Source organism: Diprion similis, chromosome 11 (assembly GCF_021155765.1).
Source record: "Diprion similis isolate iyDipSimi1 chromosome 11, iyDipSimi1.1, whole genome shotgun sequence".
In the NCBI taxonomy this organism is placed as follows: domain Eukaryota; kingdom Metazoa; phylum Arthropoda; class Insecta; order Hymenoptera; family Diprionidae; genus Diprion; species Diprion similis.
In genome coordinates, this window is record NC_060115.1 from 1,035,950 (window position 1) to 1,063,277 (window position 27,328).

A 27,328-nucleotide genomic window follows, 5' to 3' on the forward strand; every position below is an offset into this window, starting at 1 on the left:
TGTCAGGTTCGTTACACGGTGACAAAACGGAGATTATTTATACTCCGTGAATCTTGTCAAGTTAAGATTAAGAGGCTCATACAATTAGAGGATAAATTGCATCCTCATAAGCTCATCGGGATTAACGCAGGAGTTATAATATTCCGCAATGCGCAGCTGTTGTCGTTTCAATTAATATCGCGTTTCTGTACTCGTAAGCTTGTGCAGTTGTTACATCCACTGGCGAGAAATTTCTTTTGCATTAATTTTCAACTTGACCCAGAATTTTGTGAGTGAAAAAGCTGAAGCGTTATATGTAGAAAGAAGGCTTTGGACATGAAACGCACGTGCTTGGACGCTCGAAAATTGCTTAGGTGTCTCTTAAGACGGTTCTCGTGTACCGTACTCAATGCAATACCTCGAAAGTTCACTGGGTTCGATTATTACATGTACACTATTGCCCGGAGTATTGCCTACGAAATACGCTGAATTATTACAGACGAACGAAGCAAAAACAAGCAGTTTTTTTTACTGACGACCAAAAAAAATGGCACAAATATGCAAAATGTCGAGAGATATGAACTCTCAATTTCTACAAATTCGTTATTGGGAAGTCACGTTCCACTGAATACGTTTTCAACATGCGAAACGTGTGATAGCTTTGAATCACGTACGCGATCAATAGACAATAAATTTTTTTATTCAATCTTTTGATCGTTTACTTTCCATCAAATAAATTAATGATTACGTCGCAGTATCGTCGAACGGACTTTCTTTTACGTCCAATGAGAAAAATTCATCTGCATATAAGAGAACTGCATGTTGAAATAATTTTTATGCATAAGGTTGAAAAATAGAACGTCGATTATCAATTGATGTGATTCTAATGTGAGGGTATAAGAAAGATTGCGGATGTTATTAACTAAATGAAAGTGGAATGCTGTAGTTTCGATACATGGTCAAAGTCAAGGTACCACATTAGCCACTAAGCTGAAAATAATTGATACATCGATTAATTGGGTCCAACAAAATAATTGAACACGAGTCGATTGAGTCGGTAAAAATTAATCAATACCGATTATTTCGTATTTTTTTGAAACGGTGGATATCGAACCATCAAAGCAATTTCTTAACTTTCAGTATGTAGTCTTAATAGCGGAAAAGTTTTTTGATAATTTATAATTCCATTCAAAATATTCTTTAATATAAGGTGAAAATATTCATTTACCTTTCACTTGTTATATCAAATAGATCGTTATAGTAATCAAGGCTAAGATAATAATTGAACTTTAATCGCCTAAATTGATATTGTACCGCGTCATTCAACGGAGTGAAAAATAGAAACCGATTATGAGGAAAAATAATCGAGATAATAGTCAATTATTTGGGAAAAAGTAATCGAATAATTCTGGTTATTCTTTTACCGTATCCGTGAGTTCACATGACGCGTTTTGATTATTTACCTGTTTAAAATTTCGCTTACAGACAATAATGATGAAGTATACCGTATCGTAACATATAGACTATACTCCTCTATTACGCAACTGGAAATAGGAGCAGGTTGCCAAATTAAACGCCACATATTGTCTAAACACTAATTGACCCCTCGGTCGACTTTTGTCCCAATTATCCATATCGCATATCTCCAAAATTTAGGATACAAAAGTGTTAGAGCGAAAGTTGGAGAATAAAATTTCATTCCTCGGTACATCCAAAACCTGAGAGATCTGCGGATTTCAACTGCGGCTACATACTCATAATTGTTATTAGGTCAAACGTTTCGTTAAGCCGAATACGGACAGAGAAGAAGGAACTTGCTTTCAAAAGTTAAAATATTAATTGGTACCGTTAGATCCGCAGCAAGGTCGTCATAGTGCGAGTGCGTGGATACGAGGATCTATAATTACCGATGAAAAAACAGCCTCCAAGTAATTCTTCCACGCACTTTCTCCAACGAAACCTGCTGTGCCTACGTCGCCGTATCTTAGTGTGTAAACATAACACCGGATGCCGTATTTGAATAACCTTGATTTTTACCCATCTCGTTTACCGCCGACTTGTCCTTCTTTTACATTTCAGCGAAAGTGTGGACTGGCGGCGGGGATCGGCGTATATCTTTTATTATTTTTAATTCCCGGTTTAGGAAATAATATACACATATAACAGTCCATGCACGAGAATGAAAATTCTTAATAATCGTTGGTCCAAAGTTCACTATTTAAAAATTCGTGACAGATTTCTATTCCTGTAAAATCACTAACTCCAAAACAGCAAAAATATACTCATTGTAACAACATAGTGATTAAATGATACAATTTTCAAAGGAATGTAAATAACGGACCAGTGAATTATTTGAAGCAAGAATCCAAACACGGGGTCATACCAACTTGATTAATAATCAAGAATCACAAATGAAAATTTTAGATGATTGGATCTACACGTGCATAGTCTTCTTCCAAAGGGAAGAAAAGGATGCAACGTAAATAAGGAACAATAGGAAACTCATGGTCAGTTGGTACTGATTCTCCTGGCCAAATTATTGAGATACAGAATTCTTCAAAATGGAGATTTCCATCGCATGTTTAAAATATTTCACTAGTGTGTAAAGTGATCGAATCACGCACTTTATTTGTTAACAGGTGATATCCGGCGGTCGATAAACTACATATGTATGTATGCAACACTTAAGGATAACATACCGACCTCAGTTCCACTCGAGCGATTAGGGAGGTGAACGAACACCGTGAGATGGTAAGAGGCGTCACGTTGACTGAGAAAATCGTGAAGTTGGTATTTTTAAGTTTACGGAATTCCGCGATTCATTTTTAGAGTGAAAACTGTATTGTTACTACGTTTCTCTGACTCTTCTATGGCTCGAGATGTTCGTACGAAAATCCTTTGGTTAGTTGTTCGTATGTTTTATTTTTTTTCCCATCGTCACAATAGCTTATTGTTATTACTGTTATCATTATGATTATTGTTGCATGAAGAGTTTCACTGAAAAAAGCCCACGGACACGTGACGAGACCGTCGCTTTCGCAAGCGTGCCGCTTTTTCCGCCCGTTTGCAAACTGCTTAATCAATTCCAATCGCCCCCACACATCGCGAGAAAGCCCCTTCAATTACCTCAATTATGCATCCAGTGGAAAGTCTCCCTTGCCACGTGTTTTCAAGTCAGGCATGACCGCTCCAAAACGTGCAACGCGAATCTGCGTGGAATGAAGTTTTTTCGTACTCAAAACTTCACGTCACATAGGTGATATTAATTGTTTTTACGAATTGTAGGGTGAAAAATCTTCTTTACTAATTTTCTAATAAACGTTGTTTTGCGAACTGCGATTATTCTAAAAAAAAAAATTCTTCACTTACATCCTTTTGAATATATTCTGAATTAATTTCAGCTCAAAATCAACAGGATTCGTATTGTGTTTGGAAAATATCACTTTTGAAAAACTAGTGTCAGTCGTGCGGATCCGCTGGCCCGATAATACAAGTGACTTCTGAAATAAAGAAGTCGACAACTTCGTGCATTAGTCAAAAACCTTGATTAATTCGCGATCGATCTATTTTACTTATAAACGGTATCCAAGCATCGCGTACAACAGCTTATACTACACAATGTTTGCTTTGAAGCTGCTCGTGGAATTGTTGAAGTGGCGTTTACGCCTCGGCCGATGTATCGACGTCATCTTTGACGTTAATGTTCTCAGCTTTTGTGCTTTAGGTATAAGGGATCGACGGCAACGACGCGACGCCGGCGTCGCGAGGCAAAACGGCGCAGAATCAAACTCCAGGAATGACCAGACCAGTCACGAAAGTTTCTTCGGTCTTGCGTCCGCTCTGCATCACTGAAGGCTTTCGCTCCTCGCCTCCAGCTTTGCGGTAAGTAAAAGATACTCGTTGCCGCTTTTTTCCAAATCAATTCCGTCAAGAAACGTGTAAAATAGTGTCACCTGAACGGGTTTTCATAAGGACTAAGCAGATGGACCGAAATTTTAGCCTTTTGCCGCCGTTCCGCGTTCCGCGGTTTCAAAATTACCAAACTTGGTTGATACTTTACGAATGCCTAGTTAAAACCGATGTCTGTGCTAAGTTTTCTAATCTTGTACATTAAAGGATTGAAACCACGCAACGAAAATATCAATATTTCGAACGAGGTTCGTTCATTCCGATTAATAAGTGTGTGTAACGCGAGACACCAAAGACAAGGATACGTGAAAAGTGGGGGGTGGGGGAGGGGGAGGAAAAAAGAGGGTAAACCGACGGTGGAAGAGGTCGAGGGTGAGGGCTGCAATGAGAGATGTTTACGAGGCTCCAAGGAAGGACTTTTCGCCGTTCGGCGAGCCAGGATCCGACTAATGAGATCCCTAGATAGCATAATTAGCCGAACCACAGTGTGCTCCGAATTTCACGTGAATGTGGAGTTTATTATATTTATTTTAGTCGAGATGTTAAGTGTCTCCGAATTCGATTGCCACTTCGTTACTCAACTAATTAATTGAAAGTTGGAAAACGCGTGCGGAGAATTTGCGCCAGCGCTTCTTCAAACGCTTGGGGTCTTTACAGGAAATTGTTTTAGGAGAACGACGGGATCTGAACGCCTTATTTAACAATTGGATTCATCATTCCGGCAATTGTTCAATTTTTGTTATTTTTTCCCATTCTGAAGACCGTATATCAGTCAATTACGACAAGCGGCAGCTCTCTGCTGATTAAATAACCTGTCACGCTCTTAGAGTATATCAAGCTACTGGTATAGACTTATATACCTATAGGTATACAGAGTTATTGTACAAAATTCGTCATTTTTATGACTCGTTCTCAGCGTCGCCTGCATTATTCTCGATCGTCCGAAATTAGGTAAATTCGGAAAATACAAATCCCCTAACGTTGAAATTATTTTCTGAGGAACTCGTACAGCATCGCGACATTGATGTAGATTAGATGTAGTTAAAAAAAAAGGCTCGTCTTATTGTTAGTTTCCCAATTATCTCTGATAGACGATTATGATATACACGCTCAAGTGAAATGATTTATCGATCGTCGCTACAAGATGTCAAAATAATTATGGGTATGATTTTGTTCTTCATTGTCCGAACCAGTCGCAATAAAAACAAGATCATTATTCTTAAGAAGGTTAATGCCTCTCCCCAAAGTTTCCAAATGTTTCTACCAAAAGGCAAACACATGTACCCGAAAATTTGATATAAAAATCACTTCTATTTACAAAACGATATCGATTTCTTCGGAACTGAATGAAAAATCCTGTCAGAAGAAAACAGATTTTCTGTATTAAAACCTTAAAGCAGCAGCGAATAATTTCACTGCAAAATTTCAATGTTGCCAATTTGAATACATCCCCTATATTAAGAACCGCAACAAAATAACTGTACAAACTTTTATTCCATTGTGTGACGAAGCGCTGGAATAAAATCAATTTCTGTCTAATTGTCCGCCAAGAAGCTTACACACCCTGGATTTCCGATCGCAAGGTCTTGCATTAAACTTCTAGTCATGTGTGAAAGGAAATACTTAATTGTTTGGAAAACTGAATCGAAGCAACGTTGCGTTAAGCACAATGCGCCTGTCGATTGTTGCGCGCTGACGTAGAAGGCGCAGCAATTGCCTGCCGCCAGGAGCATTTGTCTGACACTGTGGGACGTTACCACTTAACCGAGCTGCGGACTGACGATGGCCCTGAAGTTTTAAAAAAAGCACCAACTTCCCATAACGTATGCAAGGCGGTGCCGTACAAGTTCGTCCTTCGCCCCCATTTCCCATTGTGCATTTCTACCTTTGGACTACTTTTCATTTATACACCTGTTATTTCTGTTCCAGACGACCAGAATGAAGAGTACAGGCGGCAAATAATGATGCAGCTGCACTTCATACACTACACGCAACTCGTTGTTTTCGTTTTGTGAGTATAATTTATAAAATAGATGTGAAAATGAGGATGGAAAGGTAGGATATGAGTTACAGTTTTATATCGCAAGTTCGAAAAGCCACGCTGTACCTAATACAGGACCTAGCTTTTTGGCCCAACAGCTGCAGCGGCGACAAGTTTTGCGATGTTTGTCAGAAGTTGATTGCATTTAATTGCTCTCTCAATAGATTAATCGACGCTAATTCGTTGCGAGGATGCGACCTTAGGATCTCACAGCATTTCGATCAGCCGCAAGATAAGATGAAGTCCAACCTTCAGAGTGACTTACTATTTTATTTGTGTCTTGTGTCACTCCCAAAATCGCTTGACTGCACAAGGTAAATTTGAAATTTTCATCGTGAATTTTTTCGACCATAGGCCGAATCCGAAAGCGGTATACATTTTCGTACATTCAGTGTACAGGATCGCGAAGGATTTTCTTTTAACCCTGCACGATGTTTGATATCAGACCAGAAGTCCTCACAATTCGAACCGTGAAAGGGAAGAAAAAAAATGTAAAATTTATCATTTTTCAGTTTGTTCAATGCGGATGCTAAGAAAAACTACTCCATACGCCCCAGAGTCGTTCTACCTGAGCATTATGTGAAAGGTAATTAACCTGAGTACATTAATATTTCTAAACTCAAGTAATGAAGTCCATGAATAATTCGACATTTTCTTTGCAAAGAAATTAGACCACCGTCGAAAAAAGGGACCCCGGTAATCGTGGACTTTAACGTTCACGTTGTCGACATAAATTCCATCAACGTCGAGGACATGGACTTCCGGTTAGTCTCGTGAATTAGCTATTTCAAGGTCTTCCGTCTTCCGGGACTATTTCTCTGCAAACACCGAGATTTCGCTCCTTTTTCAAGGGTCGACATGTTCGTTCGCCAAAGCTGGACGGAATCGCGACTTCACATGCCCGACGACATCTTCGAGGAAGGTGACGACTACGTCACCCTGCCCCCAGAGTTTTTCGACAACCTCTGGCAGCCGGATCCGTACTTCTTGAACTCAAAAGTTGCCGGTAAATTTTTACACGTTCGATTATGAATAATTTCGACCCTTAGAAATGATTGAAATCTGCATCTTCGCCATGGATCGAAGAATATGGAGGATTCTTTTCTTCGAAATAATTCCAATTCTTATTCCAGAAATTGCAACACTGACGCATAAGTTCTCTTCCGTAACGCTGTACAGGAACAAGACGGTTATTTACGCGGCTCGAATGCACGCGATCATAGCTTGCCAGATGGAATTTCAGCTGTACCCAATGGACATTCAAGTTTGCCCAATCCACATCGAGAGTTGTGAGTTTTTTCGTCACAATTTTCGATTTTAAGGCTTTCGCACACTTTCTTCGCAGAGCTGGACAGATCGCGAATAACACTGCCATTTAAGCTTTTCACCACGCCTTCGATTACATACTTTGCACTTTTTCTCTGCACTTTCAGTTTCCTACAATAACCAGAAACTGCGTCTACGATGGGGTGAGGGTGGAGTCACGGTGAATCCCGAGCTGAAACTGCTTCAGTACAACATCGGCAAGCCGTTGCAGCTCGAAGAGTCGACTGGATACATGCTGGAGAAAAATGGTGAGATATTACACTGACGATTTCTGTGAGCCTTGAGTACACAGCTGAAAATAACGTCAAGGAAACCATAAGGACTTATTGTCACTGCAGTAAATTCTTCATTTTCCGTTCTACAAACTCCAGCTAGATCCTATGTCGGCAAAATAATTATTCTAGAGAAGAAAATTAGATTAGATTTGAAATAAAAATCATCAATTATGATAAGACACGAGGTTAATTATGTTCGGACGTTCAACGACCTACCTAAATCCGTTGTATCATCATCAGATTGAAATTTTTGTTCAGGAATTCCACAGATAGTTTCATTTAAGTTCAAGCCCACAGCTACTCCCGATAGAGTTGGTCATTTATTTGCTGAATATTCGTGACGTATCAAGAGTAAAATTTCCATAAGAATAGGAATAGGAAATAAACCCCGAGGTATCTAAGATTTTTAACGTTTCCGTCATTTAGTAATTAAAGAAGCAATCAATGTTTCTTCAATCGTATTTTTTCTTCACACACAGCAATGGTGGTCAAAAATTTCTGGACCCATATTGTACGTATTAAAACTAACATCACGACAGTCGCCAGATTTCTATTTTTATGATGAAACCTACAGATCTTCATTTCCAGGAGACCATATTTCTGGATAATTTAGAACAGGTACCTCGTCATATCTTATCAGGTTCTCAAGATAAGACTCACGGAGTTGAATTCTCGGCGAGACCGCGTTTTGATTCTCTCTTCTTTTCTACTCGCACATATGTAGGTCTATTTTAAGCTCTATCACGGGTCAGGACTGTCTTGAGAACTTACATTCACCCGGAAAATGGAGTAATTTGAATGAGAGCAAAAGCACTAGCGCGATTTTTGACGCACCTAGAAATAGCTTCTTATACAATAACGCCAAGCCGATGTTCGCGAGACTTTAGATACCGAGTTATCATTGGGATTACACAACCCAATTCTCACGGCGCTAAACAGGGTCACCACATTGCAAAGTTTGTCTAAAAAATTAGTACAATCATTGGATACGCGCGTATATTTACGCATGTAATTACAATACATCTCGTATGTATTACGTGTACGAAAAAAGCGCCAGAAGAGAAACAAGAAGAGCTAAAGAATAAACGAACATGACAAGGGTAACTGATGAAATTCTTCGATTCCTCAATATCAGGCAATTTTTCGCGACTGGTAGTTTACTTCCGGTTCGAAAGGCAGATCGGGCATCACTTGATCCAGACTTTCGCACCTTCGACTCTGGTTGTGATGCTTTCGTGGTTCAGCTTCTGGCTCGGACTGGACGCGATTCCTGGCCGGGTAGCTCTGCTCGTTACGAGCATGCTGACCCTCGTCACGATGTTCACAGGTCTCAAGAGCGATATACCGCCTGTTGCCTACGTCAAGGTGAGCAGATCCGGGTCCTAAAATTGTTCCTCTGCAATTGAGAATGGTGGAAATTTTTACTTTAAAGATGCAATTTTAAAATCCCTCCAACAGGCGCTGGATCTCTGGATGGCTGGTTGCATGGTATTCGTGTTCGCCGCCCTGGGAGAATTCGTGGTCGTCAAGGTCCTCGATCTCCGTTATCAAGTTGAGATCGATACCCAGGCGTCGAATCTTCCTCGTGTACTGCCGACGGTTTGTCTTATAGCTGCTGCAAAACATTCGTCTAATATTTCTTCACCGAATAGGTGAAAGCATGAGTGTATGATGTTTGTCTCTAGAATCACTTCCCGGTATGAAATTCGAACGCGACTAATCGAATACGACATACAGATAACGATCGAAAACGAAAAAGAAAAAAAAATCTCAAATCTTTTCAATCATCCGGACAGATTAAGACGGATTGATCCTTGCTGTCACTCGCCGTTTCATAACACACATCGTACGTACTGTACATAGAGGTATATACTTTGTCTGCTGGCTATTAGTTGGTTGCGTAATGGAGAATGCTTACGCAATGAGCAGGTAATCCTCGATGCCCGTGTGCTAAAAAGTCTACCGATTGATACCGATTTCAGTTATACCACGAATGATTTTCTCTTTTCGTTTTAGAAACTTTTGATCGAAGCGGTTTTTCCCCGTTTCTTCAACTCAACTTGCATTTTTTAAATCTTTGTAATTTTTGTCGCTCTATTTCCCGAGACTTCAACAGGTCAGCGAGATTTTAAATTATATTGTAGATGGCTCGATTCAATCAGGTTTTTTTTATCGATGTAAGACCAAATTTGTCAATTTCATACTCCGACGTTATCAATCTTACGGTTTCTTCAAACATACCTGATACACCGCGGTTTGATACATAATACGATAATATACATCTTATCTCGCGATAAGAGCCGTGACCTGTACAAAAAGAGAGCCAGAGAGAGAGAATCACTTGTGAGCATTTCCCAACGATTAATTTCTTTGCAGCTACTGCAAACGCTTACTTTTCACAATAATACATACATTAATAAAAGAATCTTACTTTTCCCAGCAACTATTATAACAAATTCGTTTCTAAGTGGAAGCGACGATTTTGAATATCCTTCATACCAAAAGCTTTAAAATATTTAACCGATCGACTCATTTTCCGCAATTTTCTTACTCCCAATGAGTGTAATTTTCTTTCGAATATTTTCGATGGAAACCACAGCCGATCAATCATTTTTACAGAAAGTAGGAGCGATGGAGAAAACACCTTACATGACTGCCTGGGACTGCGAAACAGCGTACGCTCCACAGCCGAGACAAAAACGCGCAGGTAGTCGGCGTCTTTTGCAGACATCATGGATTGACCACGAGCTGGGTGTTGCCTTTGGCAAAACACAGTGGAACCATATCGATCGTAAAAGTCGCATTGTTTTCCCGGCCCTATTTCTCCTCTTTGTCGTGCTCTACTGGCCAATTCTTCTTCTAAAAAAAGCCTCTTAATATGTTGGCGCTTTTCGAATTTAGGTCGCACTTATTTATTTATTCATTTCTTTACCATGTTTCACTTTTCTTATTGTTGTTTCTTCATTCAAGACGGCGAAAGATTCATTTCTGCGACTTATGAATTCACAAATTTATACGAACATGTATCGATAAGACGCGTTTTGGGGTCCAGTCTATACGCGTACCGTTCACTTATACTGGAAAATTTTATTAGCTGTAGTAGTTTTGTGTGTTATAGCTTCGTACCTAAATACGGATAGAATTCGTTGCTAAACATTCAATGCCGGCGCAATTAATATTTACGTCTTCACTAAAGTCTTCCCTCGTCAATCTGATCCGAGCTCTGAGCGAGGTCAAAAACCCCAGATTAACATTAAAATTAGAGCATAAATCAATGCCGTACAATCCGTGAGCACAAATAATGAATACATAATATGTTAGATTATATTGTAAAAATTATGAACGTATGTCGATAGTGAAAATCGACACGGAGATGTGTTATATTTTATGTAAAATAAATTGAAAACGATACAGTAACAAAAACAAACATCCCGAATGGGTTTCCTCGAGTCAACGTACATTTACAACTAATCTTTAACATCGGTTTTTTTAAAACTACTCGGTACTCACAATCAATCTACTTCCATTTCCTCGGCTAGAGTGTCTTCCCGCAATTCATCCTCGCTCGTCACTTCTCCGTCACTTTTCACCTTCTCTTTTGCTGCGTTGTGTTCTCCCAGTCGTTGAATATACTTAATTGTATACTGGTTGAAATCACAGCTGAAATTGTTTCAACAGCTTGTGTGACGTACTTTTTCTCGACATAAAAATAAAGGATAACGATAAAGCAATTTTACTCACATTTTACTCAACTCATCGTACTTTCTTTGCATGTTTTTCTGCAGCGTTAACAGCACCGGCATTTGCATTGTGGAATTTATTTTCGATCCCTGTCTTGTTAGTATCGCGTTAATCCATATGAGGTAGAAATGAATGTGCCTTGTATTTTCCAATTCTGAAGCTACAAACTTTAACACCCTTTCTATGTAGACATCGGACAAGCTTGTTATGGTCAGTTCGACTGGAAAAAAAATATTCCAGACTTGTTATTCACCGATATCAACGTAATCTCATTTAATCTCAGGATTCCATTGAACGTAATTAAACATTACGATTGAAACATCAACAAGAAAATATAAAAAACTTGCTTACTGTCACGATATGGAACATTCTCGACCACTTCTTGAATTAATAGCTTTTCGTTCAGCTTTAGGGCCATCATGAGGGCTGTAATAAAATAAGGAGTATAGAAATACCAGGATGGTAATTAGGAATGACTCAACGAAATCACTGAAAATCTTGTAGAAAAATACAAACCTCTAGCATGTTCTCTTTTGAACAAGGTCTCTTTAACCGTTTGTGGCGTTATACCGAACTCCAGTTCAAATGGATCGAAGACTAGCCCGATGTCTAAAGAATATATCAAGAGTCCCTCTGTCGTTGCCGCAGCCCACGATTGTCCTGGAAAATTATTTTTCAAGCTCAACGAATGCAAATTTCTGGTTTCTTCGTTGCTTAACTTTGATTCATTTTGTTCTACCTGTCGGAGAGAATTGAAGACTATAAATTCTGACTTCTGGTTTGATGCTTCTGCTAGCCATGTCACCCTTTCTAACTCCTGGTAAACGAAGGGATACCTTTCCGCCTTCATTCTCTTCCCGGTCTTCGACAAGCGCCACATTACCAAATTCAGTCATTTTCCGTCTGTTTATAAAATCCTGTGAAAGGATTAATAGCCGTTCAATAGTTATAACTTTTGGTTTTCAGTTGAGCAGAAAATTATCGACTTACATCAACTGCGTCGAAAGACCGATTCTGCGTTACTTCAAACTTCTTCAAGAGTATGGACTCTTGGATGTTGTAAATGCAAACATTCTTCGACTGACCTCCAGCAAGTATGCATGAGCCATCAGCCACGTAACAAAGACAGGTGAACGCTCTGTAACAAAATACTAAATTAGATGAAAAGTAATCACTTGCTCTCTGAATGTGAAAAATATCCATTCGTCGCACTCACTTTCCCTGCAGACTTTTCTTCGCAGTAACCAGATCCGTATCTGCTCTCCCACTGCCCAGATCATTCTTTCCCTCAATGCTACTGGTCTGCGTCGCCGTTTTACAATCAAAAAATGAAATCTGCCCATCTAGCGTAGCGACTGCGACTTCCTTGCCATCAGGTTTGTATACAACACACAAACCATCCGCTGTCAATTGAATGGTTTCATGAGTGGATCCACTTTCTATGGCATTCCACAATTTCAACGTCTTGTCCCAGGAAACAGATGCTAGTGCCGAGCTCGCCAAATTTGGACTAAAAGCTAGGCTCGCCACTGGACCTTCATGACCAGCAAGAATCTGATGAAGGACATTTACAGAATCAATACTAGATTTTTAGTAACTTTGATTGTTCTTTGTCAGCTCATAATTCCAAATCTCGAAACTAAAGCCACCGGCAAAAAACTTACTTCAAGCAGTCTACCAAGTTTCATACTCCATAGAAATATTTCGAATACATCCTGACCACCCGCTGCGAGAAATTCGTCGCTCGCGTCTAAGGCGACACAAGAAAATTGTACAGGGCGAGGAGAAACCAAAGTACGGAAGTTTCTGTATCTCGTCATATCATAGGCTCTGACTGTACCGTCAAGGGAAGCAGAGACAACGAACTTCCGATTGTGGCTAAAAAGGACGTCACTAACAGCCGAGGAGTGTTCCTGGAAAGTTATGGTACAGAATCCAGTCGTTGCATTCCACAGTTTGACTTTTCCATCGTCGCCACCAGTCACTATGTACTGACCGTCGGGACTGTAAGCCAAACAACTCATGTTTGTGCTGTGACCCTGCTGCTTCATTGCATATGTTTCACTCTGCCATTCCCAGACCAAGAGTTGACCAAGGCCGGAACAACCGAGTGCTATCCAATCCCCGGTATTGTTTAAGGCTATCGATGAAATGCATTGGTCTGAAATACTGAAAAGATTTTACTTTGAATTATGTTGAAAAAAATTTTTTTTTTCTTTTTTTTTTTGTCGCAATTAACTCACCTCAGGGAATGAATCATATTGACATCAGGCATTTCATGAATGTAGAAAGCTCCTGTACTGAAACCAGTAACAAGGATTTTCGTATTGCGATGGTAGGCAGCTGATGTGAGAACTGCATCTGGGTTTTGCTTTCGTACTTCATCACCCAAATAATGTCTGCCCAATTTTTTGTAGAATAATTTAGCAACTTTATTTTCCTTATCTGTTGGATTCTCTTCATCCTCCGCATCGTCTGCAGCTATAAATTAATTGATTTACTGACTTAGTTTCGCTGTACGGAAATAGCACAAAAATCAAAAGAAATTCAAAGGAATTATTGACTAATGCGAAGCTTGTCTAGTTCAAAATCTTATATAATTTCTAGAATGACATTTACATTGCCGGTACCTGATTGCTGCATTATATGTTTGTCCTTCTTTTTTTGTTTTTCTGTCTTCTCCAAAGCTTTATCAAAATCTATGTCATCTTCACTGTCGCTTTCTTGAGGCTTCTGTTTCTTGACGATGGGCTGCCACAGTATTAAAGCATCAGGATCGATGCTGCATTCCCAAACACACAGCTGCCCGTTCCTTGAAAAATATATAAAAATTGATCCGAAACATTATGTCAATTTCCTCAAGATTGATAAATATAGATAAGGGTTTTTAAAGGGTCAGTAATCTTACCTGCTGATCGTGGAAAGATCGTAAGAGTTTTTCTCAAAGAAACATCCGACTATAGAATCAGTGTGGCTCCCAAGAGAATAAGATTTGAAGTTTACCCATTTTTCCAGACTGTACAATCGTGTCGAGTTGTCCTTAGAGCCTACAGCTAAGATTTTCGAATCATATGACCAGTCGATATAGGTAGTATCGTCAAAAGCACCGTGAAACACTCGTTCCATAACAAATGGATTGAATTCTCCAGTCAATAGGCCCGGCGCTTTGAATACGAAAACTGGAATAAAACCATAATTGTAAATTCTTGAATTTTATTAATATTTGTGAAGGCGACAGCCAGCAAAGAAACTTGTAAATGACTCACCATTATTTTCTTTACACGCAGCAAAATGCTTTCCATCTGGTGAAAACTTGATACATCGAACTCGTCTTTTAAATCGATATTTGTGTATAACGGTCCGGCTAATCAGACTTATCAAACTTGCTTCTCCTTCTGCAATACAACAATAAGATCAGACATTAGGTAATATTTGCCTTGAATAAAGACACGTAATTTATTCAACTATTCATTTTTGATGGTTTAGGAACTGTCGTCTCGGTTAGTGATCATATTGCATTCTTTTGTCTCATACAAGCAGTTTCTTGTCTTAGAGAGGTATCAAAGTTTAGTTCAAACCTTCATTTACTGCTATCAATATGAATCCATTAGGTGCGATATCGATCGACGTGTAATTGAACCTGCTCTCAACTGGCAATGTGGTAGATTTATTGCTGTAAAGAAAATAATTATTACGGAATGAAAACTGCTTTACCCTGCACGCGGATATTGACAGGAACGTCGTAAACAGTGGTACAGAAAACTCACTTTTTGAGATCAAAAATGGTGATTCGATTGCCGACTGGACTGATGACAGAGTACCCATCAGGTGAAAAGATTAAATCTCCTTTGCGGTAAACGGTTCCCAGCAAATTGCTGAACTGCAAGTATAAATTCACAAAGGAAAATATGAAGCGGTTTGTAGGTTACGAAGCGCAACATTCGAGGTTGAACAATTATTCAAATTGTTTTGAATATGAAAACGGTGTTGAAAGGAAATAAGGTGAATCGGTAACCGCATATGAACTCACCTTGTAAGCGAACTTCATTCTGTTAATAAGAAAAATTAGAAATTACGTGAGGTTAGAATTTAATACTCGGCCACATGTCGAAGCGCGTCATTGCGGCTGCGTTGGATCGAGAAATGAAATCGAGATACTCGATTACATGCAAATATTCGATAAGCGAAAGAAAAGCAGACTCGAAACGATGGCTGCGTTCACGTGATTGGTCATGTGTTTAAAATCGGGCGTCGGCTAATAGGAATAAATATAAATTCATTAGTCAGATATCGACGGGAGTGAAAGAAAAGGGTAAATTTATTCTCTGGCAATCGTCGATGCGTTGATTTTTATTAATCCGAGTAAATGCGGGGCCACGCTAGGACGTCAAAGGGCGAAATGCGAGTCACGAGACCCCGCGGAGTTGAGCGCTTCGATATTTATCGAAGCGCTCGAAGGGTTTTTAAAACGTTTTGCCCAGTCAGCGGACCTAGGCTGGCGACTGACGTCAGCTATAAAGGATAAGACGTGAATCCCCATTCGCTTTCCCCGAGGTTCACGGCAGTTGGGAGCCAATAGCATCGCGATAGACAACCCCGCACGGGCAAAGCTAAAGCTACCAGCTCACCTCTCGCTCCTCTCATCGTCACATGACCCTTTTCACTGTGTAGGCCATATTTGACAGTGTCCAGTACTAGTTTAGTGAAGTGAGTGTGTGAAGATTGTTCCTCTTCACTTAACCCCTGGTGTTTTTTGATATAACCTGTAAATACTCTAACAACTAAACTCGCCAAAATGAGTACCGTCGAAATCGGAGAAACAAATCCCATCTACGGGCCATTCTTTGGAGTAATGGGCGCCGCCTCGGCGATCGTCTTTTCCGGTGAGTTCAAACGCTTCGGCTGTTTCCCAGGAGGCCCAAGGCACAACTATTTTAATAATCACACACAGCAGCACAACTGCCCCCAGGGGCATAGATTCTCATCATTCAACTCATTCGTTCATCCAACCTTTTCCCAAATTCACCGCTTAATCATAGCTGTAATAAATGGAAAATAATATGTCCAGAGACAGACAACGAACCGAGTTTCCCACAATGATGTACCAGCGATCGATGACGTATCGCACGATGTTCACGATGAAGTATGGATACAATTTTGAAACGCCATTTTCTCTCTCGATCGAGATTATGTGTATACTCTGAACTCGTTTCGTAATGATATTACCGATATTACCGATACGCTTATATCCGCTCTTTTGTTCGGATTGTAGTATAGGAGTAAGAAAAGAAAAAACAAAGTATGAAAAAACTCGTCAAAACAGTTACCTATCTTTTCAACAAACTATAAATCTACGAAACCTGTAACAAGGTAGAGTAGAAGGGAAGAAAAACTCTGCCAATCATCTCCTTTACATTTTCCCATCCGTTCTTGTAAGGGAAAAAAGAGGATTTGTTGCGCGAAAAGCAGCCGCGTTCCACCCGCCGTTCTTCGTCGTAGGCTGACGGTCGGCTCTATCTAGAAATCAATACGAATCTTACTCTCTCGTTCTCGTCCCGTGCGCCAGAATTCGGTCTTTCTCTTTTCTCCTCTCTTCTCCTCTCTTCTCTCTTTCTCTGGTCGTCAGTGAGGCGCGCGCGAGACGAGATGGTCGGTTTCGATCGCAAATCCGGGGAGCCGGTTAGACGACGCGACCTGGGATGAAAAGAAAACCCATCAGCAACGGCCTCGGAAAAAACTAGTAGTCTGAGAGATTTTTGGTTCCCGGCCAAATTGGCCAAGCCCCGTTTCCCTAAATCAAATCTCTTTCTCCCGTAATCGTGATGAAAAAGAAGAATCGAGATCGGCAAAGAGCGGAGAGAATGAGCGAAAATGATCGCGGGTCCGTGCCACGCCCCCCTGGCTCACGAGGCCGGGACTTACATGATTGTCATGTGACTCGAGCAACACGAGTCGGTCATGTGACTACCGCTCCCTCGGTGGCAAGGCACTCGACGAATAACCGACTCGACTGAATCCTTTAGCGATGGGAAATTCCACGACAGATTCCTTAAATGCTGTCAACTCAAGGAGCAGCTTAAATTTTTTTCGAATATGCGTCACCGTTTCGTCGGCTCTACTCTTCTCTTCACTTCTTTCCACCCGAATTCCCGTGGAAGGATTATCGAGTTACTGTCGTCGAATCGCGCCTGCAGCCCCGCCCCAGACTCACTCTGTATCATTTCGACGATCTATGAGACTGAAAGTAGTAACGTTAACACGTAACGAAAGATCAGGGAAAAAATTGTTTTTCCGGAATTTTAGAATAACTTCCAAAGAGTCGATTTTTCAAAATAACTGTACTTTTTGATGTTTATCGTGGTTTACTAAATTCAAACATCAGTAACCGTAACGTTACTAATTTCGTACTTATGACGATCTATCGTCTCTTATTCTATGCCTTAACAGCACCAACCAGCATACTTATATCCGCACGAAAGTTTAAATTGATTGAAAATTGAATACTGATCGCGGGATGAACATTCGTTGAAATTTCATGCCACGTGATTGATGCATGAGGATAATTGTCTGTCGATTCTGCAAGAAAATTCTCGTCGCGAGTATTTCTATGAATCGGTTTTATTACAGCGTAATTCTATATAGCATTCCTGTTTCGTTTTATTATTTTTTTTTTTCCTTGATAGCGAAGGGGCGTAACTTCGTTACGTAATTTCCATCAACGCATTGTGTAGACGAAACACTGAATTAGTCTCGCGCTAGCGATGAAGGTTACGGATATACGCGAACGTGTAGCGGTGGTCTGCACAGCCTCATCACTTATTCAGCTGTTCACGTTGTACAATTTCACGAAATTGGTCATCATCATGAGCAAAACATGAGATGAAGAACCTGCTGTCCGATCTTTGCGAGAATCAGTTTCTTTTTTTTTTTTTTTTTTTTTTTCTTCCTTTTTTCCGAAAGAAAGATTCTCCCGGAGTTCAACTTCTCAAATCCAATCCAAATGTTGCCAAATCGGAAAGTAAAAAATTATTTTGGTTCAAAGTGTTACCAAATCAGGCTTCTAGAATTTTCTGTAAGAGAGAATTAATACTCTACGGTCTATTATTTGTACTATTCTTATATCCAGTATTATTTGCGAAAGACTATCGAAAATTATTTGAGTATGTTATTAGTCAGCATAGAACGCGTAAAAAAAAAAAAATAAAAAACTGATTAAATTCTACTCTTGGAGACGCATACAATAGACACAATAATGATAGACCTTCGTTCTGAATATACGTAAAAGAAAAACGAGGCTGAATTTTGTAACGTTAACATAACGAAACGTCACAGAAAAAAAATTATTATTGTGCAATTTCTGAACGACGTACTAAGATTCGGACAATCCTAAATTTGGGAAGTAACGATTTTTCCTAAACATGCATCGTTACTGTAGCGTTACTAACTTCATTCTTGTAAAGAACAAGGATAAAATACCGGGAAGAAAAAAATTCTCTGCATCACACGAACAAATACCTCGTATATTATTACCCACGTTCCGTCACGTATCCGCGAGCAATAGCCATGGTAATATGATTCTAAATGATGTGAAATGATGATGCGTGATGACTTTGCCGCCCACACAATTTTATTGATTGCGAGTAACGCGTTGGAACTCATTGCGCTTATACCGTATCATATCTCGACGTGCAGATCTCGCTGCTTTGCTGCCTATACAAATTCACTTGCAGTCATAATTTTATCGCGAACTTGCAGATACATGAAAGACCGCAGTAAAAGATTCAAGTATACTTATTGATAAATATGTCGGAATTTGAAAGCTGCATATTCCAATTTCGTATATAAATCAAGTCTACTTGCAATGACGATGATCCGGTCAAACGATATTAAGTATCGCGAATAATTAAGCCGAACAAACGAGGGATGCAAAAAGGAAAAGAGAATGGTGAAAAGATGAGAGACGCGTATTTCACGTCCGCACGAAGTCTGCGTTGAAGAATGAAATTGGCGACATGTGCATCGGCAGCAATGTTGTTTGGGTAAAAGGATACATACCTACCTATATGCATTGTAAAACTGTTGGCACGTAATCAAGATCAACGTACCGCCGCCTCGTCCCGAGACGCTGTGTGTTGTTTTACGATTACGGTGTGCACAGTGGCGGCGGGGCGCGGTTTTTCGGTTATTGCTAACAAAACAATTTAAATCGTACACTTTCAACAACCTGCACTAATACTTACACCAAAGACACCGCGAATGAAAATAAAATCGTTCTCGATTCCTCGAGATACAATCCCTGATCCATCCTGGCAGACCAGCATTTACAATCCTTCAATTTTACGATTGGTTCTCTGGTTTCGATCACCTTCGCCTCCGGCATCTCACCTATAATAAATCTCTGAATCTAAAATCTTGCCCCACACTCTCCGCACACATTCTGTCTTACTTACGATGATCGTTTTTCACAGCCCTCGGAGCGGCCTATGGAACTGCAAAGTCCGGTACCGGTATCGCAGCCATGTCCGTCATGAGGCCTGAGCTGATTATGAAGTCCATCATTCCCGTCGTCATGGCGGGTATTATAGCCATTTATGGTCTGGTGGTGGCGATTCTTATCGCGGGGTCGGTCGACTCGCCGACGAACAATTACACCCTTTACAAGTGAGTATATTATAATCGAACGATCAATCCTGACCATATTTTTATCCCACAGACTTTTACATTGAATAGCATTGCAGATTTTTACACATTTGTAGAGCAACCACCGTTGGAACAGAAATATTACGCAAAAAAAAAAAGTCTCACGCATTTGCGGTGATTTTAAGATCAGTTTTCTTTACGAATATAATCATTGATCCCGGAAATTCCAGAAACCCGTTGGGCAACAAGTTGATCCTGCATAACTATTACCGAATCGCATCTAATTTCTTTGCATACGCGTAATTCTTTTAGCTTAACTGTACCGATCCGCAATACCTATCTCTTCTTTTCGGGAATCATTACTGTCATCATTATTGTTATTAACTTTTTTTCGCTTGATCAGCTGTTGCAAGCGCCGCGGTCGTCGATCGAGGGTGAAAGCTTTTCGAGAGGTTTTAAAACTTACGATGCTGAGCACATGGCGACGTGCCTAAACTGCACGATCGGATGTATGTAATAAATTCAGCGAGCGAAACAAGAAAAAAAAATAATAACAATCAAAATAAAACCAACAAAACGGCTCATTCTCTTCTCCGTGGTGCCTGGCCTTTATTTCCATCGCGATAATTGACTGTTTCTAAAATAACCGCGCAGCGAAAAGTTGAATACGCGAATCGAAAATTGACCCGTCATAAAACTCACTTTAAACTTGGGAACCAATAAGTAGGACATACACATATTGCGTCACATGCACGCGCACGCGTATATTCGCCAGTTTATACCTCGTACGGATTTTTTCAGCTGATCGGTGATCAAGCAGATCTCTTCGCCACGCTTCATCGTGCATTCTAAGCCTTAACGTACCAACACTGTTTCGCAGTCGCGTTGAAACTATATGCTTATTGAATATTATCTCACAATCAGGCCGGAAACGATGAACGGATCCGCCTCCGTTTCGCTCTCGAATCGGTCTGACGCGGAACTGAATCGAATGAATGAAATCCGTTTCCAACCAGCCGACGGCTTCTCGTCCGATCAATTCAGGACCGCCTGAATGGCAAATCGAATCCCAAACCGACACAATATCCGGATGTTTCCCTTCTTTACCGATCGATTGACCCCGTATTTCACCAGGCAGAGTCAAACGTTCCGACGACTCTCTCGGCTCAAATTTGACTGAAGTCTATATACACCCGACCTGCGACAATCTAGCCGAACGTCGTTCATGCCTCAAGATCTCTCTAGAGAAGTAAAGAGCTCGGAACGTTTGATGCATCCCGGAAGATCCGATTCACGCTGCGTTTTCACGGTTGCCAATTTCAACCCCCTCCCCCTCTCTGGGATATCCCGAACTATTTTTTGGCACCAAATCGCTATCGCATCTCGACGTCATTCGCGACAATGAGATTATTTCTCTCACTATGTACGACTAGAGTTTAGGGGATAAATAAATGTTATCGTGGCGACTATACGTTGGTAATGAAATGAGCTGATCTCGGCTACTTTACAGCAGCGACATTAGCGCCAAGCTGTTTGGTGTCGCGATTCTTAACCCGCGGACTGCACCGCATCGACAGTCAAGTAGTGACGTGTCCTCGTCGTTCTCTTTCTGCGTCGTTCTTCAAATCAACAAAGACCTTCTCCCCCGTTCGGCAAATTAAATGCAAAAGCCATTCGTATTGCTTTCGCGTACAAGTACATATAATATATATATATATATATATAACGCGTAGGCATGAACTTTTACTCGCGATTCGAGAGCTGTGTTATAAGTGGGCGGACACTGTGTTCGACTGCGAATTCGTATCGTCGCCCGATCGTTATTCAATGTGCATATTTGACACAGGGACAATTTTGCAATCTGTATAATTACACATGGATGTGTGTGTGTGTGTGTAATAATCATGTGCTGCGGATATATTCGTAGCACGATGCAAATTTCGTCCGAATAATTTCGCTATTGCAACGGTTCTTTTTCTTTCAGAGGTTATTGGATTATTTTTCTTTATTTATTTTTTTTTATTTCTTATTCATTCTTTCGTGTATTGAGAGTTCACTGATTTATCGCTTCTTTTCACTGTACCAAGGTTATAGATCCCGAAGCCAACGACGCGTCGCGTCGCTTCGCGTCGCGCCGCGTCGTCCCGCCTACGGTTTTGCGACGGAATTAACCCTTACATCGATATTATTAAAAATAGATCACATCCACGTCTTTGCAAAATCGTTTTAACACGCGGAAACTATTTATAGCTTATATCTGTTCATGATGAATATTCTCATTCTATATGTTCAGTCAATTCGTACGGAATACACTTTCTGCAATGTTATCGAACTACGACGCCTGCAATTTATAACTGTGGTCAATTTAGGTATACTGATTTCACAAAAAATATGCGAATTCATTTTTTTTTTTTCTCTCTCTTCTTTCCTATCTTAAAATCGGATCATTAATTTTCTCTCACTTTTTTTTTTATCTACGTCCGAAATCGTGATTTTTCCAGGAACAACTTACACTCTCAGAAAATTATTACATCAATACTTTCTTAATGATTTTTTTTTCCTCCTACCCCGTACATAAATCCATCCAACGAATGTATTTGTGCGAAGTCCCGCGGCGCAATTTACTCGCTTTCAATTCTTGAATCATGCCTGTTGGTGTGACGCTGTGACTACTGCACGCGAAATACGAATGGACCAATTGGCAAACGCCGGAGGGGAAGAATTTCACGAGCGGTATACCGATCACCGCTGTCTAGAGTATCCGCGGTGCACGCTGGCTAGAGTCTAGACTCTGAAAGTCTAAACTATAGTTAGATCGGCTCGTCTGGACGCAACACACCGGACGGATATAGACCCGGTTCACAGTTTCGACATTTTTACTACATACATACCTACTCGCGTGCGTGTCTGTCACGGAATACGCGGCCGCATTGCTCCCTCGTTGCAATCCGTCTCTTGGACGCAAAATTGTGTAAACCGGGTGAATTCGTAATCCAGATGAAAAATTACGAATTTATTTATTACGATAAGAAAGGCAGATCGGTTTGAAAAATCCATAAAAATAATTGAATCAGAAAGTGGAAACTCTTTTTCATTTCAATTATTCTTTCAATATTATTATTTTCCTGTTATCGATGTGAGAAATTAAGGAAAAACATGTTATTGAAAAAATGGTAACAGTCGGAGTGACGTTGACTTTATTGTTTACAGGGGATTCCTCCACCTCGGAGCTGGTCTTGCGGTAGGATTTTCGGGTCTAGCCGCAGGTTTCGCCATCGGCATAGTGGGTGACGCAGGTGTGAGAGGTACCGCTCAACAACCTCGTCTCTTCGTCGGTATGATCTTGATCCTTATTTTCGCCGAAGTATTGGGTCTCTACGGTTTGATCGTCGCCATCTTCCTCTACACCAAGGTGTGAAGCGGTAATAATACCGGGACTCATTCACGCGGGAATATTCATCTCCCCCCTAGATATAAAATTACATATAAATACCATCAACAAGAAGAACAACAACAACAACAACAACAAGAAGGAGAACAACAACAACGGGAATACAAAAAATATACACACACACACACGTATATATATATATATAGATATTTACATAAACAGATGCAGAAACAAACGAGCAAACAAACTTCTCTTCACTTCGCATAGGAATCATATTAATAACGACACCTCTATTATCCGCATAAGTTGGAAAACAAAAATTTCATTGATTAATTAATAAATTCGCGAAAACTCGATCGCGCGATGCAAGGGTAGTAGATCGTTTTCTCTCTTTCTCTCTCTTACTCCCATCACCGCATCATGTGCCTACCCACCTGTATAATCCTTGCATGAAATAGCTAACGATCTTCAGATAAAGCGATAAATGGCAAACCTGAACTACTTTGGTTTAATGACGCTGTGATATGTGGAAAGAAGAAGGGGATGGAGAAGAATAGGGAGATAATATAAGAAGATGAGGAAGAAATGATGAAGTAAACTCGTCACGCCTGCAAAGTCAGTTTTCTGTATAATATAAATAAATATATGCATATATATGTCGTATATATAGATATCGACACCCAGGGGGAGGAATATTTCCGACAGGGAAAAAGAAAAAACCGGCGACAAAAAAACTGTCTGTAATAAATAATATACGGTTGTCGTCGCGTCATATCATGTAAATCGTTATCATCCGTCATTATCGTCATCGTTAAATAAATCGTCACCTTCGTCGCCGATGTGTCACCGCTACAAGAGAAAGGCAAAAAAAAAAGAGGAACAAAAATTGATCGAAACAAAGATTCATAAAAAATATTCAAACAAACGAACAGTAAATTATATTAGCCGTTGCTATACTACTACAGGTACAATAACAACATAGGGCTGCTACTGCTATGTGCTGAAATATATACAACAAATCTACCACATATACCTATACATACGAAAGACCAGAGATAAACGTGTTGAAATAAAAATTTCATTCGATCAAACGAATGAACGATAAAATAATTTCTCTTCAGTTCTGTGCGCGACGAAACGGCCTATATTTTCCCTTTTTTTTTTGTCAAATGCATTCAACCAATTTCGTCCCAGTCAGTAATACCAGCTGACATTTTGATATACTTCAATTTATATGATTTTCTTTTTTTTCTCTCTCTTTTCGTCATCTCAACCCCCCCCCCCCCCCCCCCCCCCCCCGCCCTAAAACTGCAAGACATACGTACAGGTAAATTGTCGATCTTATGCAAAGGGATATTGAAGTCTGTGCACGTTTAAATGAAATCGCGACAGGTGAATCCACAGTAACACACAAAAGATAATATACATTATGTGTACATATAACAGCGCATGCATAGAATATTATAATTAACGTCGGCAGCTTGTACGATCACGGTTAATGGGTGTAGCAACTGGCGGTGAAGGGGCGAAGGGAAAGGGTTCAATGGAGGGAGTAAAAGGGTAATGAAAGAAATTGAGGAGGGAGAAAGAAATAGCTTGTAATATTCCAAAGAATAGCCCAAACGTTCCTCTTGCGCGCACCTTTCTCTATATTATTTATCATTTGTATAGCTGAAAATAAACACACGTACATATAATATGCGAGATATCATTTTAGCGAGTACACACATACATATAATTATTATACATACATACGTGCATAAATTACATAACATAACGTACACGCATACACATAATATTGTACACATAGTATCTATAGAACTATATATTATAGTTTGAAGAGAAAAAAAAGAACGACATCAGCAAGTTAAAGTTAATAACTTCATTGGTTTTTCCATCGTTGTGTGCTGTATATGAAGAAGGCGGAAAAAGAAAAAGGATAGGAATAAAAAAGAAAATGATTATATTAATACGATACATATATATATATATATATAATTATGACTATATACACATATATTAAGCACAATTATTATATTTCCTAGAGAGGGCAAACGAAACGTCAGCATCAAGTTTGTCCTTGTTTATAATTTATCGTTTTCTTTTTTTATTCTTTAGTTTTTTCTTTTTTTTTTTCATTTCTCTTTAATGTATAGAACCAAACGGTATACGAATCGTTTTTAGCCAAAATCTGCTCTACAGTAGAGAGAGAGAGAAAGAGGAGAAATATAAAAAAAATGACTCATTCGATGCTCTGTTTTTCTTTATCTTTCTTGCTCGTGGGAAAAAATGTCAATGTCAAATCTTGCTGGATTCGACTGCTGCATGAATTTAAAATCTTATACCCCCAAAGAAATGGAAGAAAATACGATCCAGAAAACAAAATCATCAAGTACGCGATAGTATTATACTAAGATGATGTCGATACTTGCATATTTATAGATATCGGTCTGTTAGAAACATCTGCAGCTTAAAGTTGTTCGTTCGAGGGGCAGGAGGGGGAATTGTATTTCAGGGGTGAAGAAAAATATTTATCGCCTTAGGCCAGCGATAATTCTTGTTCCTCTGTTATATTAATTCCACCACCACCACCACCACCACCACCACCACCACCACCACCACCCCCATGTTACTTTCGAATGAAACGTGAAAGATATTGAATTAATGAAATCGAGAGAAAAAAAAACGAATATGACATTGACCGGCTGATGCTATCTATATATGTACAATATATGATACCAAACGAAATGTAGAACGGAGCATGAAATAGAATCGATTAAAATAAAAAAAAAACAAAAAAAAAGGAAGAAAGAAAGGAAACGGATTACGACGAAGATGAAGAAGGTGAAGAAAAAGGAGTAGTAGAAGGAAACTAAGTAAAATAAATAATACAATTTGTACATTCCATGATATAGTGTTTTGTTTCGAAACGACAAAGAAAAAAAGAAAGAAAAAAAAACACACACACACACACACACATAACGCGTGCATTATACACGAGCACGCGTTCGATTGCGTCGGTTTGCATTTTATTTAATTTCTTTAAATCCTCTTGCGAGGGAGCCCCCCGTTTTTAGCGGGTCATTGACGGTTGTCCTGTGAAAATTCAACAAACTTCACAAAGAAGTTAAAATGGGACCCCGTCAACTTGCTGCGGGGTGCGCGTCAGGATTTAAAGGAAAAAATATTCCGTCATCGCATCACGTAAAAAGTCCTCGGGGTTAATTATTGGAGGGGAGGGATGAGGGTTTGATTGAAATAATGATCTTGTATCAGTAACAACAACCGATAATCATTAAAGAGCATATGTTGTATTTTATTGAAATCGCCGAAAGATCCGCCGTGTCGATCGTTTGGGAGCTGACGATCGGTATCAGCTAGATTTATTAAGCATTATTACGACGTAGCTCGATGTTTTTAAGAAAGAAAAAAATAAAAGAAGAAATTAACTCCCTATCTCTCTCCGAATGATATTTGTTGAACATGTAAATCGCGTGTAATAATTTTAATCAAATTATTTCACGGTCTCCTCGAGGACTGTGCAGTTTGACATTCGCGATTACACCCGCAACACAAACGGAAAGATATGATCGGTCGACGCGATCGAACGCATAATATGAGAATTGATTGATTAGCTATTTGACTGTCCACAGTATTTCGCATTATCAAGTCTAGAACTAGCTGTTTTTTTTTTCTTGTGAATTGATACGTATAAATTATTATTATTCTTTTTTTTTTTTTTTTTTTGTTTTTTGTCTATAGGGTTTGTTTTTCACCCATAATTGACATACATTCGACGTGAAATGATTGCAGGTGTCGAGATTTTCGGGAAAAATGAAAACATGAGTAAACATATATAAGACCGTTGTTGCTTTTAATTGCCTGAAAAATAATCACACAAATACACCCTGCGATATTGTCTTGCGCAAAACCACCACCACGATTCCCAAAATTATGATATTTCGTACCGAACGAAAATCGAAAAACTGTGTAAATCCACCGATGAATCCGTTCGCTTGCTCGCTC

At 39.7% G+C, this 27,328-nt stretch overlaps 4 protein-coding genes across 6 annotated transcripts in view; 2 read left to right on the forward strand and 2 right to left on the reverse strand.

The window, feature by feature from the left end:
- The window catches only part of LOC124412531 (elongation of very long chain fatty acids protein 4-like), a 20,632-nt gene extending 13,152 nt beyond the window's left edge, over nt 1-7,480 (reverse strand). Inside the window, exon 1 of the mRNA XM_046892483.1 lies at nt 7,344-7,480. The gene's annotated coding sequence lies outside the window, so the exon portion shown is untranslated. The remainder of the gene's footprint in view (nt 1-7,343) is intronic.
- Nucleotides 3,719-10,764, forward strand: LOC124412527 (glycine receptor subunit alpha-4). Of its 2 annotated transcripts, XM_046892471.1 has the most exons (11): nt 3,719-3,861; nt 5,818-5,899; nt 6,094-6,243; nt 6,442-6,515; nt 6,594-6,693; nt 6,781-6,935; nt 7,063-7,218; nt 7,363-7,503; nt 8,666-8,895; nt 8,989-9,129; nt 10,150-10,764. In XM_046892471.1, the coding sequence occupies exons 2-11, from the start codon at nt 5,850-5,852 to the stop codon at nt 10,405-10,407; spliced, it is 1,455 nt and encodes a 484-aa protein (XP_046748427.1). In that variant the 5' UTR covers nt 3,719-3,861; nt 5,818-5,849; the 3' UTR covers nt 10,408-10,764. The 2 variants fall into 2 exon arrangements, with proteins under 2 accessions (XP_046748427.1, XP_046748428.1); XM_046892472.1 differs by lacking the exon at nt 6,094-6,243.
- LOC124412521 (periodic tryptophan protein 2 homolog) lies at nt 8,776-15,433 on the reverse strand. 2 transcript variants are annotated; one of them, XM_046892463.1, is made up of 16 exons: nt 15,302-15,433; nt 15,039-15,151; nt 14,850-14,944; nt 14,538-14,666; nt 14,180-14,450; nt 13,902-14,083; nt 13,515-13,752; nt 12,936-13,440; nt 12,488-12,825; nt 12,262-12,409; nt 12,011-12,188; nt 11,788-11,931; nt 11,623-11,697; nt 11,272-11,491; nt 11,041-11,190; nt 8,776-8,926 (listed from the first exon to the last, which is right to left on the reverse strand). In XM_046892463.1, exons 1-15 carry the CDS (start codon nt 15,317-15,319, stop codon nt 11,043-11,045), a joined length of 2,802 nt encoding a protein of 933 aa, XP_046748419.1. In that variant the 5' UTR covers nt 15,320-15,433; the 3' UTR covers nt 8,776-8,926; nt 11,041-11,042. The 2 variants fall into 2 exon arrangements, with proteins under 2 accessions (XP_046748419.1, XP_046748418.1); XM_046892462.1 differs by lacking the exon at nt 8,776-8,926 and adding an exon at nt 8,957-9,145.
- A 375-nt stretch (nt 15,434-15,808) lies between these two features.
- LOC124412538 (V-type proton ATPase 16 kDa proteolipid subunit) lies at nt 15,809-27,328 on the forward strand. Its single transcript, XM_046892495.1, has 3 exons — nt 15,809-16,154; nt 19,740-19,932; nt 23,122-27,328. The coding sequence occupies exons 1-3, from the start codon at nt 16,067-16,069 to the stop codon at nt 23,327-23,329; spliced, it is 489 nt and encodes a 162-aa protein (XP_046748451.1). The 5' UTR covers nt 15,809-16,066; the 3' UTR covers nt 23,330-27,328.

Excerpts from the sequence above, each read along its gene's own strand:
- LOC124412527 (XM_046892471.1), top strand. The coding sequence starts at position 5,850 with ATGATGCAGCTGCACTTCATACACTACACGCAACTCGTTGTTTTCGTT. Across the intron at positions 6,516-6,593 it reads ACCTGAGCATTATGTGAAAG|AAATTAGACCACCGTCGAAA; the intron begins GTAATTAACCTG and ends TTCTTTGCAAAG. Across the intron at positions 7,504-8,665 it reads ATACATGCTGGAGAAAAATG|GCAATTTTTCGCGACTGGTA; the intron begins GTGAGATATTAC and ends CCTCAATATCAG.
- LOC124412521 (XM_046892463.1), bottom strand. Across the intron at positions 14,945-15,038 it reads ACCATTTTTGATCTCAAAAA|CAATAAATCTACCACATTGC; the intron begins GTGAGTTTTCTG and ends TTTTCTTTACAG. Across the intron at positions 14,451-14,537 it reads TGCGTGTAAAGAAAATAATG|TTTTCGTATTCAAAGCGCCG; the intron begins GTGAGTCATTTA and ends GTTTTATTCCAG.
- LOC124412538 (XM_046892495.1), top strand. The coding sequence starts at position 16,067 with ATGAGTACCGTCGAAATCGGAGAAACAAATCCCATCTACGGGCCATTC. Across the intron at positions 16,155-19,739 it reads CTCGGCGATCGTCTTTTCCG|CCCTCGGAGCGGCCTATGGA; the intron begins GTGAGTTCAAAC and ends CGTTTTTCACAG. Across the intron at positions 19,933-23,121 it reads AACAATTACACCCTTTACAA|GGGATTCCTCCACCTCGGAG; the intron begins GTGAGTATATTA and ends TATTGTTTACAG.